This window comes from Sapajus apella, unplaced genomic scaffold, assembly GCF_009761245.1.
Source record: "Sapajus apella isolate SASKATOON/1434 unplaced genomic scaffold, GSC_monkey_1.0 scaffold11, whole genome shotgun sequence".
Taxonomy (NCBI): Eukaryota; Metazoa; Chordata; class Mammalia; order Primates; family Cebidae; genus Sapajus; species Sapajus apella.
This window is the reverse complement of record NW_022436951.1, coordinates 35,855,191-35,870,230: the sequence shown is the minus strand read 5'-3', so window position 1 is coordinate 35,870,230 and position 15,040 is coordinate 35,855,191. Positions and strand designations below refer to the sequence as shown.

The 15,040-nt window shown below is 45.3% G+C and overlaps 1 protein-coding gene across 3 annotated transcripts in view; it reads right to left on the bottom strand.

Annotated features, from left to right (window-relative positions):
* Positions 1 to 4,107: 4,107 nt before the first annotated feature.
* The window catches only part of NSUN2 (NOP2/Sun RNA methyltransferase 2), a 31,918-nt gene continuing 20,985 nt past the window's right edge, over positions 4,108 to 15,040 (bottom strand). Inside the window, exons 13-19 of one of the 3 annotated variants that reach the window (XM_032279126.1) lie at positions 11,268 to 11,452; positions 10,856 to 10,948; positions 9,752 to 9,854; positions 9,095 to 9,175; positions 8,654 to 8,792; positions 7,272 to 7,311; positions 4,108 to 5,115 (exon numbers count right to left, since the gene is read on the bottom strand). In XM_032279126.1, the coding sequence (XP_032135017.1) occupies positions 4,785 to 5,115; positions 7,272 to 7,311; positions 8,654 to 8,792; positions 9,095 to 9,175; positions 9,752 to 9,854; positions 10,856 to 10,948; positions 11,268 to 11,452 (972 nt within the window). In that variant the 3' untranslated portion in view covers positions 4,108 to 4,784. The other 2 variants (XM_032279125.1, XM_032279127.1) reach the window with 2 other exon arrangements.

Here is a 15,040-nt window from a genome sequence, read left to right as displayed (position 1 = left end):
TTTAAATGTTAAGTCTACATCCCAGAGTGAACATGGGTTGTATGTTACATGAATGTTTGTCCCATGTGTCAGGACCATCATGAATATTTATAGCTCCTCCTGTCACCTGTTGAATTTGTATGTTTAGCCAACCAGTTCAGCATAAAGCTCCTGTCCCAGCTTCTCTTCCTCCCAGGTGCTTGTCTCTGATCTTGGCTGGAGCTGTGCTTCCTGGCTGCAGAATGGCCACCTTGCAGGCTGTAACCCTTTGCAAAAAATAGTCTCCTCTGTTTTCTAATTTTATAAATTATGGTTGATAAGGTTTCGCTGTGCCCCCACTCAAACCTCATCTTGAATTGCAGCTCCTATCATTCCCAAGTGTTGTGGGTGGGACCCAGTGGGAGGTCATTGAATCATGGGGGGCAGGGCTTTCTCATGTAGGTCTCGTGGTCGTGAATAAGTCTCACGTGATCTGATGGTTTTATAAATGGGAGTTCCCCTGAACAAGCTCTCTTGCCTGCCAACATGTACATGACTTTACTCCTCATTCACCTTTCACATTGATTGTGAGGCCTCCCCAGACATGTGGAGCTGTGAGTCAATTAATCTTCTTGCCTTCATAAATTAACAGATTCGGGTATATCTTTATTAGTAGCATGAGAACAGACTAATAGAGTGGTTTTGTATTTTTAAAGTTAACATCTCTCAAGAAGTGGGTTGACTCAAGGCTCAATCAGGGCAGAATCTTGTTTCCAAGCTCACATGGGAAGGGTGCAAGGGAGTTGCTGGACTAAGGGCCTCAGTTCCTTGCTTCTCTAATGCTGCACCTCACTCGCAGGAAGGCAGGTGTGAGGAGTTTACCCAGCAGGCTCAAGGCCACTCTCCCTAAAAAGGCCTGAGTGGCAAGGCTGGCCCTTAGCTGGCGTCTGGGAGCTTGGATTTTGGGAGCATTCCCACCACCCCAACTGATAAGAGTGGTTCACTGTGCCTAAAATGTTTATGCAAACAAGACACTGAATGCCTGCTTTCCCGGTGGGAGTCTGGAATGTTGGAGGTGCCAGACAGGTGCCCACATGACCCTTGTAAACTCTCTTGAGCACTGAGGCTCTAATGAGCTTCCCTAAAAGACAACCCTTTGCATGTGTAGGCACAACTCACTGGGTCAATCAAGTGTGTCCTGTGTGATTCCTCTGGGAAAGGACTCTTGGAAGCCTGCACCTGTTTCTTTTCTAGATGTTACCCCATGTCCCTTTCCCTTTGCTGCAGTTACAAGCCTTTCGTGTAATAAATCATAGCAGAGTAGGAGCGTGTGCTGAGTCCTGGGAGTCCTCACCAAACCCAGGGATGGGTCTTGGGGACCCTGACACAGCACAAGAGTATCACCACCAAGATGCAAGTCACAGTCCTCTATGTAATCTCATGGGAAGTGACACCCCATGGCTGTGTCATTCTATGCACTGGAAGCAAGCCACGAGATGCAGCCCACACACACAAAAAATGCACCAGGACACGAATCCCAGAGGCGGGGTCAAAGGGGCCACCGGGTAGGCACAAAGGCCACACGGAGTCAAGACCCTCACCCTCCACCCCAGGCTGCTCAGCATTTGCTGAAGAGAGATGGCCCAAACCCACTTCCTAAGAAGTGCTGAGAATGGGGTGCCATTTGCCATCCTGGGCTTGCGGACGCCCATTCAGAATTGTGTCCTCTGGGCTCACGGACACAGCCATCTCTTTTGCATCACTTATTCATTATTTACTTATTTTTCTTCTGTATCCTTCCAGTTATTTTATGTAAATTAAAAAGCACATCTCTGTCTCTAAGCGTGTGTACTTCCCCCCTTTACACAATGACAGCAGAATGCACATTCTTCTCCACACCTCGCGTTTGTTTCTTGGAGGTCACTGGACCCCAGGACACAATGAGCTGCTTCAGCCCCTTTGCTGGCCGCAGTGTCCACTTGTAGGCTCTGCACCAGTTGTGTCCCGGTGCCTCGTCGTGGACGCTGAGGGGCTTCCGGGTTTCTGCTGTTATCAACATTGCATCAAGTGACTCTGCAAACACATCTGACTCATCTGCAGGCCTGTGAAGTGGACTTGCTGGGTCAAAGCTGTCATGTTTTTAAAGGAAATTTACATTATTCATCTATTCAACAGGTATTTCAAAGCTCAAAGGAAACAGAGTTTTCAGTAAAAAGTTTTTCTCCCATTTAAGCACCCCCACCAGAAGGCAACCACTATTCCCAGCCCAAGGGGCTACTTCTAAGAGGCCCTCATCACAGACAAGCCTGTTTGAGTGGAAGTGAAAAATTCTTCTTCAGGCAATGCCTTTTCTTCTGCAGTACACTCTTTGGGAATCAGAAGGCCCTTACCAAGGTGTTCATTCAAGATAAAGAAATCCCTGTTATGTTAGGAACAGCCTTCTCGTGAACATTTCATCAGGCTTATCCATACACCATAATCACTGTCCAGCTTATCTATCAATTCTAAGTTTTCTTCTCCCCATGTAGTCTGTACTTGCTCGTTGCTGTTCTGTTGGTTTTGACCCCCACGTCCAGTGCTGGAGGCTGCTCTCAGGTGTCTAGTCACCCCGGGTTGTCTCCTCTGACGAAGCAAGGTGCTCACAGGCAGTGCTGAGTGCGGGAGTGACTCAGCTTTGAGCGTCGCTACAGGGTGATAAGAGTGGGCTATTTCCCAGGAACCCTAAGGCCACCATCTTTATGGCTTTTCCGGAGCTGGACAGTTTCCCCAGAGAAGCATCTTCCATAACCCTCTTCACAGACCAAGATCCCACTGCCCTAAACTTTAATTCTGGGGCTGAGGAAGGAGAAGGATGCCGAGGGCACTAACCCCACCCCCACACACCTGTGTGGCCCCCAGGTCCCCACCATGCCTGGTGTCTCCAGTCCAGGGCCTGGGCCAGCAAGCAGGATGACGGAGGCATGTAAGAGGACACCGAAACTGACTGGAAACAGTTCCCACTGGCCAATCCTGGGACAATGTGAGAACCAAAATATGTGAGAGTAAAAATAAATGACTGAATGAAATGGGATCCTTGAATCCATACTGATAGAAATGAATAAAGAAGTAAACAGATGAGAGAGAAGTGCTTATTCTACGGAGGATGAAAACTAATAACGTAGAAGGGATGAAAAGAGGGGGAAAATCATTTGCAGTTACCACAGTTAAACTGGCTAAGGCCAAAATAGTCAAGAAATACTAAAGCTGGTAGCTAGAAGTTTGAAGAGTGAGAGAGGAACATAGTCTTGAAATATCTCCTCGCAAATGGAGAAACTCGGCAAGCAGACACCATATTGATCAAAAAAAAAAAAAAACTTCACCACCACTATAAAGAGAAAAACCAACATCAGCCACCTTCTGACATGATGCAGTGAAAAGAACAAAGCACCACCTCTGTGGTACTCTTGTTGAAAATACACCAATCGCTGGGAGATTAGACCAACCAAAACTGAAGCACATTCAAACTACCTGACCTGTACCGCCCCCCAAAACTGTCTCATTCATAAAAGACAGACTGGGAACTGCTTCAGACTGGAATGAACGCAAGACAAGACAGCCAAAGGCAACAGGGGTTGCCCCAGACAAAACTGGACATTGTGATTGCAAGGGACATTCCCAGGCCGCTGCGGCGAGCTTGCCGGTTAGAGGGTGACCTTGCATCCACGTTTGTGCTGACACCTATGCCGTGAGCTGTGAAGAGGCTGTTTCTAGGAAACACAATGGCAGTAAGGGGGTAATGCAACATGCCTGCAACTGTCAAAGGGTCCAGAAAACAACACCTCAGTGACAGGCAAGCACACCGGAAGATGCAGGTGCAAACAGAGAGCCACGTTCAGGGTAGAATTTTGGGGAAAGAGAAACAGGAGCCCTTCACACCATAGAGCTTGAACACAGAATGGAGACTTGAGACAAATCCAGCAGAGGCAGTGTGTGGCTGCTGTTTGTACAGACCAATACACAAAATCAGGAAGACAGAGAAAGACTGCAGCCTTCACAGGAAAACTGCCTTCACTGGAGAAAATCAGGGCGTATTCTAACACTGCCGTTCAGCCAAAAGTAAGTCTGCTCTTTCTGCCTCCTAAGAGCAAAACAAGAGTCATACATGTATACATTTTAACATTAATAACTTTATTTAAATATTCCAAGGAACCCAACCCCATTTAAAAATAAAAATTGCAAAGTACTCCATTCAATAAAAGCACATAAGTCCCCCTCAATAACTAGTATGACAATTCACGTTACAGCTCTTACTCTGGGAGTTCATTTTACCCTCTATCCCAAAAGGCACAAAGTCATCTGAGGCCTCAGATATTAACCCAACTGCATGTTACTGTCACACGGCTAATGTGCAACTCAGTGTAATTATTAAAGCTTATAACACAGCTCCCCAAAATTTCAGAGAGTTATAGATTCTTCCTATAAATAATAATTTAAAAAATACTGGACCTTAAGACCAATACAGGCTTAACAAGAGACCTGAAATTTCTGCAAGAGCAGTTTTATTTCTTGATAGAAGTACAACCTTAACAGTGAAAGTCTATTCCCAGCAAGAGATACTAGACGCAGCGTGGCCAAAGAAACAAAGTAAAATGAGTGATTTCTAACACGCTAAAAGAATACGTTTTCATCAGCTCCATAAGAAAGCAGTCCTGATCGTTCAGAACGCTATCATCCCACCAGTCTGCAGCCGTTAAAAATACAGCTTTACAGGCCACAGGCTGTTCTGTGACCCAGAAGAGGCCAGTTCTGTGTGTCAGGGGTGTAGGCTTTCGCTACCTTGGGCCTGCTCACCGGGGCAGGTGCGCCACGGCCAGGTCACAGCCTGCTGTCACCTCCAGGCTGTCGGCCTCTCCGGCGTCTGGGGTGTCGGCCTCTTCGGCATCAGGACTGTGGGTCTCTCCTGCTCTCTGTCCCTCGGTCATCTCATTCTCCGGCTGTCCAGTGCTGGCTGCACTCTCATTTGTTAGGATAACTCCTTCCTTTTTCTTTTCTCCCAATACCTCCAGTCCCATCATCCTGAGATAATGAAGCCGCTCATTCTTGGGCACAAAAGTTCGAATGGAGGCCTTTCCCCGCCATCCGCATAAGACAATGGGACACTGCAGAGAGTCTGGATTCCTACAAGTGAAGGTGGTTTCATGCAGAACATTAAACATTCCCATAACTGCATCGAAAGAGATGTAACATGCAACTGCTCAAAAAAGAAAACCACAAAGAGCCCATACCCACAAACCCCCAAACCACTGAGAGGACATTTTCATCAGTGATCTGAGGGGTAGGTTTTCTCAGCGGCCTTCTTCAGTCCTGAGTAGGATCCCCACCCTCACTTTCCCCTTGCCTCTTTCGTGCACAATGGGGTAGGCCCCAAATCTGCAGATGTCACACACTTCCAGTGCTGGGATTTCTAATACTTCCTCCTCAAACTTAACTTACTGCCCCCCACCCCGTGTCACCTCACCCTACTACATGAGAAGCATTTATCCACAGGCTCCTCACAGCTCACCTCCAAGTTTCCTAAGTGACTGGGGCTCCTTACAGGCTGGAAGATGACGCCAGAGCAGGACACGGGACCACCCATCCTTTCGATATGCAGCGTTTCGCATCATTTGTTCTCTAGGGACCCCACATGGCAATCTCAGCCCTGCTGTGCTCATCTCCATTTCCAGCATGCTGTGCTCCCCACAGTCAGAAAACCCCTGCCTCTCTGAACCTGCTCCATCCCTCCCTACCTTCCAGGCGCCACCTGTCCAGCCAGGTGGCATCGACTCCCTTCCCCGACAGAGAGGGAAGCCACCATTTCTAACCTGCAGATGCCCTCTCTCAAGTTCTCTAATTCTTTCCTAGGGGACTCTGACCTAGATTTTAGGCTCCTAATGGCCCTATTTAATCACCTTTCCATTTTTCCTAATCTAAAGCAGGGCACTAAGTTGGCTTCAAGAAGTGAGGGGAAAATACAGGAAATTCCCAACTCCCGTCTTCCTTAAAAAAAAAAAAAAAAAAAAAAAAAAATCATTATTCCTGAAGCTGACTTTTCACCTGTGTATTTCAACAAGTAAAAACGAGTGTTTAAATATGGAAAAGTGAATCCACAACTTAAAATATCCCAATGTTTCTATGTGGGCCACGAGACTGTTATTTAAAAACCGTTTCTGGGTCTTTATTCAAACTCTTGTAAAAACACCCAGAAGCCATCAATCACTAGATGCCTGGCCCCTCCACCGCCCAGACAGCATCTGCCTCTGGCAGGTCCCCAGGTGCCCAGCGCATGGCCTCCCTGGCCTTCCCGGCCCATCACCTGCTGTCCTCTCCCCTCTGATGCTCCTCCCACCTCAGCCCCGAACTGTCCGCTCTCCATAGGGCAGCCAGACAGCCTGAATCCTGAGGACACGTGGGCCCTCGGCCTCCCTGCCAATGTCTTACCTGACCCCTCCATCCCTCCTCAGCTGGGCAGGCCCTGACCCCCAACTTGCTCCTGCCCCAGGGTCTGCACTTTGGTAGTTCCTTCAAGTTAGCCCTGGATCCCTGGTCCAACACTAACTTCCCAAAGAAACCTGTACAGTGGTCCTACCTACTCACTTCCCCAAATTCCGCTCAGCCCTGGGCCCCATTTTATCTCCTCCTCTCAGAAATGGTGTTTCATGTCACCAAGAGGGAGCTGTTGCAGATGAGATCCTAATTTTGCCACTAGTGAGCTGAGGTGCTCTGGGCAAGCCACCTCACTCTTTGTCCCACTTACTCCTCTGTCTGGCAAGTGTTATCAACACCAGCATCTGCTCCCCCAGGCCCATGAGGATGCAGAGTAAATACATGCAGACAGTGTGGAGCAGTGGGCCCGTGGCGACGGTGAACGTAAGCAAACCCCATGCTCCAGCCCTCACTCCTGATGCAGTAACATGTCAGCAACGCACATGGCTGAACCAGTGATGAGGATGAAACAATGGAACCTCACTCAACTGTCCCACCTTTACTTTACACTTACTCTGTATAAGACAGAACTTTCCATTAGTTTCTAATATTTAAAAACTAAGCACTATGTATTTTATTCTCTGTAAGTGAAAATTCATTTAGCCTGAGCTGAGTATTCTACAAAACAGTATCTTCATGATGACCTACAGGAATATTTTGGTTCTACATTTCCACAAAACTACTTCCAGAGAACAATCATAAAAGGCTTGAAGAAGGTTCCCACCTTCCCAAGTCACCTTTCTCACCAACAAGAACCCTGTAGCTAATGACAAGGTGTGTGCAGAAGGACAGGGCGTGCAATGACTTACGCAGAATCTGGTTCATACTTCAGCACGATGCTTCCCTTTGCTGGAAGAGAAACAGACACACATTTGCCAAGTTCTCCCAGTAGGGGATGCATGCAACAAGGACATTTATGCACCTAGTGGTAAGTATTCTGAAGAAACAGAACAACAAATAATCTATATTCTTGGCCTCAAGGATCTAGATGGTGAGAAGAGGCCTTCTGGAGACATGAACCAAGTCCAAATGATGCCGTAGGGATGATCTGGAAGAGGATGCAGGCAAAAGCCATTCAGGGACTTCAAGGGATGTCACCTAACAAGCAACTCTGAGAAGCAAGGAGGCTTGCTTCTTGGGATTAACTGCTAGTTAATTCCTCCAAATTCAAGATTAAATAAACTATAACACCAACTCCCAGAATGGCATGAAATACACAAAAACTGTCTAATACTGCAGTCACGTAAGTGCAGGATTAAAAGAAAACAAACAGTTCCCTTATCCTTTACAAGAATCTCTACTTTCAATTGTGGTCCTTGGCCGAGACGGCAGCCGGAGACAGACGCCACAGGGCGTGTTTGATATTGCGGAGGAACACAACAGGAAGTTTTAAATGCAAGTAAGAGACATGATTATACATAACTGCATAAACTGATTCATAGAGTTTTGATCAAATTGAGCCAGAAATATTAAACGGCAAGTTATTTTAAAAAAATAACGAGAAAGAAGACATCAGGAAAACAAAATTAGAATAGGTTGGAGAAATTATTTTTATGCTTAGGGGAAAATGTCACTGGAGTGATTTGAAGTGGAAGTTGATAAAATATAAAAGCAGCAAATAAACCAAATAATCTACTGCTGCCGGCTAGCAGAAAAGTCAGAACTGCTGGCAAGACTCTTCCTCTGCTCTCACACAGGTGGTTAAAATGCTAAGTGAGCCAGATCTGCATGTTAGCCAGTCTCGTGAGGCTGTGGACCTTAAAACACAAATGAACCGAAGCACAGAGACCTGCTTCTACCCACCCCCGACCTGCTAATAGGCAAGTGGGTCAAGAGCTCTGGCTGGGGGGCTGGTTGGGGTTGCTCACAGGCCAAGCCCTTCATTTCCCGGACTCTTGGGTCCAGCAAGTTGAGCAAAGGCCTGCCCCGCAGGCCACACAGACACACCGCGGGCTGCTGGAAAGCAGCGGGGCGCCACCAGGGCCTGGGGAAGTAGAGCAACCCCAAGATGCCTTTGCCCCTTAGCATTCTGAACTGTCATGAGGGTTCTACAGAGCCCTCTGGAAAGTGAGGCAACCAGACTGTACTGAAAAATATGATTGATAAATATGCCCCAAAGATACCACCTGCATTCTGGCTGTCCTTTTAAAGAGAATACAAGTTATGTCTCTATCCATTTCAAACTACTCACCTAGGTCCTTCGCTTGACTGTATGTCTCACTGCTGAGTTTTCTAAAAAAGGGGTTTTCCTGGGTCAACAGTATCTTAACATCTTCCATTGACACGGTAATAATTCTTGAATTAATAAATGGATACAACGTATATATTCCCTGTGTGAATAAAGAGAACAGATACCATGATGTCACTCATGAATGACAACAGACTGCTCTCAGAGGCTTTCAGTGGCGCCTCAGGCCCTCATTATGGGCCCTCCCCTGGACAGGTGTGGAACCCCCACCCCCCCCAAGCCCTCCCCACGCCCCTGGGGAGCTCAATAACCGGTGAGGGTCAAGTGGCTAGTAGGGGCCAGCCAAGTCCTGAGCCACTCAGATCATGTGGCGGCCAGAAAGCCCATCAACTCCCGACTGCCTGATCTGTGGCCGGTGCTGTTCAAGTGCACTTCCAAAATTACCTCCTGTGCCAACCGGAAAGCACAGTCAAACTCTTCACCACTGTTATTTCGACACCAGACTTTTATTCCCGTGTTAATAACCTGTAAGTAAAAGTGAGATGAAGCACACACAGATGAACACAGGACCATCCTCTTTAAGGACACCAGGCCACAGAGAGCAGCCGTCATGGAATGGGAAAGGGGAGGAGAAGCAGAAACCATCGAGAAACCCCGGCAAGAACCAACTGGCCCTCACAACTTGTGTTTATGTGACTTGGAGGGCAGTAAAGCAAATGAAAGAGGGGCCCCCAAATGGCCAAATTCTAAGGGAAGTGTCTCAAAGGACAAATCCCAAGGGTGGGGGCAGCAGCACTCGTAGCCTCCAGGCCCTCGGGACCTTCTCTGCCCAGGAGGACGAGCAGTGAGAACGACACTGAGGCTCACCCAGCTGTGGGAATGGGGCAAAGAAAAGACAGCCACCAGATTCAGGACTCTGGTCGGAACCACTCAGCCCTGTGCCGGCCAACAGCTCTGAAGCCACAGGGCAGGCTCAGGGACCTGCAGCCAATGCTACAGGTGGGGAGGGCAGATGCCAGCGTCTGCTCCAAATGAAATCTAAGCAGCTGAGAAAAGCCACACGCATCCCCAATCAGCAGCCAGCGTCTGTGCGGTGGGCACCTTCATCCTCTCACTGTTATTCAGCAGCACGTTCCGTAGCTCCTTAGAAACCATGTAGAGCTGCCTTTTCTTCCCTTCTGTCGTCCGAGTTAACAAATTCATCCTCGGGAATGAAGGATCCAAAGCATAAAATTTCCTGTACACAAAAACATGGCTGTTTATACATACTCAGTTCAAAATTGGGAAACTGTTTGTAAATATCTTCTTCTCCTACAGAATTCAATCTCTAAAACTGCAGTGTGGCTCATGGGCATGGGTCTCTGTTCTGGACTCCCAGCTTCTAAACTTTGTCTACTTCCACCTAAAACCTCCACGTGCCATTTATTTGAGGCACAACTTGATCAGAAACCTACATTAACAAGTGCGGCTTCTCTCCCTCAGCTGCTACTCCAATGATAATGACCTGAGAACACTACTTTTGAGACGTATAGACTTTTACAAATGTATGCAAAGGACCAGTTATGCAAAAGACAGTAAGTGACTGCCCCGGCAAATAGATTCTAAAATTCAATCAGTAAGAAACAGATGAATGTGAGACTTACCCTAAACCCTCTTCCTCTATGTTCTAGCTACGCCATCCCTAATCAACTCCCACACATGCTACACTTCATTTCTTCTACAGGAACTGAACTAGTCAGCCTTGGCCTCTGGTCTCTACACTCAATTGAACAATTTCGGTTCAGGATCACAATTGAGTAATTTACATTCATAGTCACAGCCCAGGTCTTTTAATCTATCATGTTCACAAAGTAAAGTTTACTTTCACCTGAGGCCAAGAGTTCGAGACCAGCCTGACCAACGTGGAGAAACCCCATCTCTACTAAAAATACAAAATTAGCTGGGTGTGGTGGTGCATGCCTGTAATCCCAGCTACTCGGGAGGCTGAGGTAGGAGAATCACTTGAACCCAGGAGGTGGAGGTTGCAGTGAGCTGAGACTGCGCCATTGCAATCCAGCCTGGGCAACAAGAGTAATGCTCCATCCACCTCTGCCCAAAAAAAGCTAGACAGAATTACAGACAAAATGGTTAAATGTAATCAGTTGTATATTTGTTACTTTAGAGTGGATTTCTTTAAATGAGTAATTAAAAAGGCTGAATCCTTACTCAATAGGTGGAAACAATGGGTCATCTTCAGGAATGAATACAAACGGGTCTTCTTTAAATCCGAATAACTTCATTTTCTTTGATGGAGGAGGACTAAAAAGGGAATGAGGATGAGATACATCAATCTGTAACGGGTGGCAACCTTCAACACCAAAAGCACATCCTTCCTTTCCCGTCGGTGCCTGCGTCAGTTCTGCGCAATACGAGGTTTGCAGCACAGATCTTTGCCAGGCAGCAGATGTTGAAACCTTCCAGCTTCCACATAGACTCCAGCCCTCCCCCTGCATGTGTCTCATATCATGCATGCACTGTGCCCTCAAACCCACCAAGAAGTGGCTCTGGGATCCCATTTAATCTAAAAGGACTGTGAAGACACTAGAGTGTTACGTCAAGACGTAACCCCCTTTCTTACCCACACACGCCATCTTTCCTATTGCCATTATTCTCTAAATCCTCAGTTGCATGAGCTATTTCTGTGTCACCAGTTCCTGTGACTGACGGACTTTCCAGCTTAGAGGGATCTGCGGGTTTCCCTTCTGTGGGATCTGCAGGGCTCAGCTGGGCGCTTCCTCTGGTCTCTGCAGATTTACCCTGCAGCTGTCAGACAGAACAATCTCACTGACACACAAAGAGTAGCAGTCTTTGTGCTGCTACGAAAATTTAAAATACCAAGTTCATAAAATCAATCAGTTGTACTTTTCTACTGCATTATATGTGGAGAAAGACAACAGAATTTTTTTAAGTGTCGTTTTAAATTTATTTGTTATTATAAACAAAATTCATGGAGTTTCTTTGGAGTTAAAGTTGATTCTACCTTAATCTCACAAACAGCATATACAGCCTGTTTCTTAGCAGAGCCCTATAACGCCAGCTAGTTCTCATCTAAAAATGTGTATCATGCATCTGCTCTGGGTCAGGTACAGTGAAGGACACAAAGTGCATCAAGCAAGATCTCTAAAATACCCAGCAGGGGCAAAAAGACAAATACTAAATAACAAGAAAGGAGGGCAGGAACTGTTCTGAGCATCTGGACAAACTGCCACAGGAACTGGGAGAAAGAGTGTCCGAGGCACAAAGGAAACGTCTGCCCAAGAATTAACTTCGGAATTAAGGCCATGGTATAATTTAAATTTGGCTTTGGGAATGAGCAAAATGTTTTAGTTATGTTAAAGATCTTTAAAAAATATGTAACCTTTTTAAAAAGTCACAAAATTGATAAAAGTCGTAATTCCTCAGTCTCTCTGAAGCAAGTGTAAAAATCAGGATATTTCAAACTAAGATCAGAGCAGAACTGAAGGAGACAGAAATACGGAAAACCCTTCAAAAACAATCAATGAATCCAGGAGCTGGTTTTCTGAAAAGATTAACAAAATAGATAGACTGCTAGCCAGACTCATAAAGAAGAAAAGACAGAAGAATCACATAGACACAATAAAAAATGATAAGGGGGATAACACCACTGATCCCACAGAAATACAAACTACCATCAGAGAATACTATAAACACCTCTATGCAAATAAGCCAAAAAATCTAGAAGAAATGGATGAATTCCTGGACACTTACACCTTCCCAAGACTACACCAAGAAGAAGGTGAATCCCTGAATACACCAATAACAAGGTCTGAAATTGAGGCAGGAATTAATAGCCCACCAACCAAAACAAGTCCAGGGCCAAACGGGTTCACAGCCGAATTCTACTGGAGTTACAAAGAGGACCTGGTACCATTCCTTCTGAAACTATTCCAAGCAATAGAAAAAGAGGGAATCCTCTCTTATTTTATGAGGCCAACATCCTCTTGATACCAAAACCTGGCAGGGACACAACTAAAAAAGAAGGTTTCAGGCCAATACCCCTGATGAAACTTGATGCGAAAATCCTCAATAAAATACTGGCAAACCAAATCCAACAGCACATCAAAAAGCTTATCCATCACGATCAAGTCGGCTTCATCACTGGAATGTAAGGCTGGTTCAACATAGGCAAATAAATAAGCATAATCCATCACATAAACAGAACCAAAGACAAAAATCACATGATTATCGCAACAGATACAGAGAAGGCCTTTGACAAAAATTCAACAGGCTTTTTTTTTTTTTGAGATGGAGTTTCCCTCATGTTACCCAGGCTGGAGTGCAATGGCGCGATCTCGGCTCACCACAACCTCCGCCTCCTGGGTTCAGGCAATTCTCCTGCCTCAGCCTCCTGAGTAGCTGGGATTACAGGCACGCGCCACCATGCCCAGCTAATTTTTTTTGTATTTTTGGTAGAGACGGGGTTTCACCATGTTGACCAGGATGGTCTCGATCTCTTGACCTCGTGATCCACCCGCCTCGGCCTCCCAAAGTGCTGGGATTACAGGCTTGAGCCACCGCGCCCGGCCCTCAACAGGCTTTTATGCTAAAAACTCTCAATAAGCTAGGTATTGATGGAACATATCTCAAAATAATTAGAGCTATTTATGACAAACCTACAGCCAATATCATACTGAATGGGCAAAAATTGCAAGCATTCCCTTTGAAAACTGGCACAAGACAAGGATGTTCCTCTCTCACCACCCCTACTCAACACAGTATTATAGTATTGGGAGTTTCTGGCTAGGGCAATCAGGTAAGAGAAAGAAATAAAGGGAATTCAATTAGGAAAAGAGGAATTCAAATTGTCTCTATTTGCAAACAACATGATTGTATATTTAGAAGACCCCATCGTCTCAGCCCAAAATTTTCTTAAGCTGATAAGCAACTTCAGCAAAGTCTCAAGATACAAAATCAATGTGCAAAAATCACAAGCATTCCTATACACCAATAATAGATTAACAGTCAGCCAAACCACGAGTGAACTCCCATTCGCAATTGCTACAATTTTATACCTCGGAATACAACTAACAAAACATGTGAAGGACCACTGCTCAAGGAAATAAGAGAGGATGCAAACAAATGGAAACACATCCCACACTCATGGTTAGGAAGAATCATTATCGTGAAAATAGCCATACTGCCTAAAGTAATTCACAGATTCAATGCTATCCCCATCAAGCTACCATCGACTTTCTTCACAGAAATGGGGAAAAAATAAAAAAAAAAAAAAAAAAACCACCTTAAATTTCATATGGAACCCAAAAAATAGCCTGTATAGCCAAGACAATCCTAAGCAAAAAAAAAAACCACACACACACACACAAAAACACAAAGCTGGAGGCATCACGCTACCTGACTTCAAACTATACTACAAGGCTACAGTAAGCAAAACAGAATGGTACTGGTACCAAAACAGAGATGTAGATGAATGGAACAGAACAGAGGCCTCAGGAATAACACCACACATCTACAACCATCTGATCTTTGACAAACCTGACAAAAACAAGCAATGGGGAAGGATTCCCTGTTTAATAAATGGTGTTGGGAAAACTAGCTAGCCATATGCAGAAAGCTGAAACTGGATCCCTTCCTTACGCTTTACACAAAAATTAATTCAAGATGGATTAAAGATTTAAACATAAGACCTAACACCATAAAAACCCTAGAAGAAAACCTAGGCAATACCATTCAGGACACAGGCATAGGCAAGGACTTCATGACTAAAACACCAAAAGCAATGGCAACAAAAGCCAAAATAGATAAATGGGATCTAATTAAACTAAAGAGCTCCTGAACGGCAAAAGAAACTATCACTAGAGTGAACATGCAACCAACAGAAAGAAAGAACATTTCTGCAATCTACCCATCTGACAAAGGACTAATATCCAGAATCTACAAAGAACTGAAAATTTACAAGAAAAAACACCATCAAAAAGTGGGCGAAGGATATGAAGACACTTCTCAAAAGGAAACATTTATGCAGCCCACAAACATTTGAAAAAAAGCTCATCATCATGGATCATTAGAGAAACGCAAATCAAAACCACAATGAGATACCATTTCACGCCAGTTAGAATGGCAATCATTAAAAAAAATCAGGAGACAACAGATCCTGGAGAGGATGTGGAGAAATAGGAACACTTTTACAGTGTTGGTAGGAGTGTAAATTATTTCAACCATTGTGGGAGACAGTGCGGCGATTCATCAAGGATCTAGAATGAGAAATACCATTTGACCCAGCAATCCCATTACTGGGTATATACCCAAAGTATTATAAATCATTCTGTTATAAAGATATATGCACATTTATGTTTATTGCGGCACTGTTCA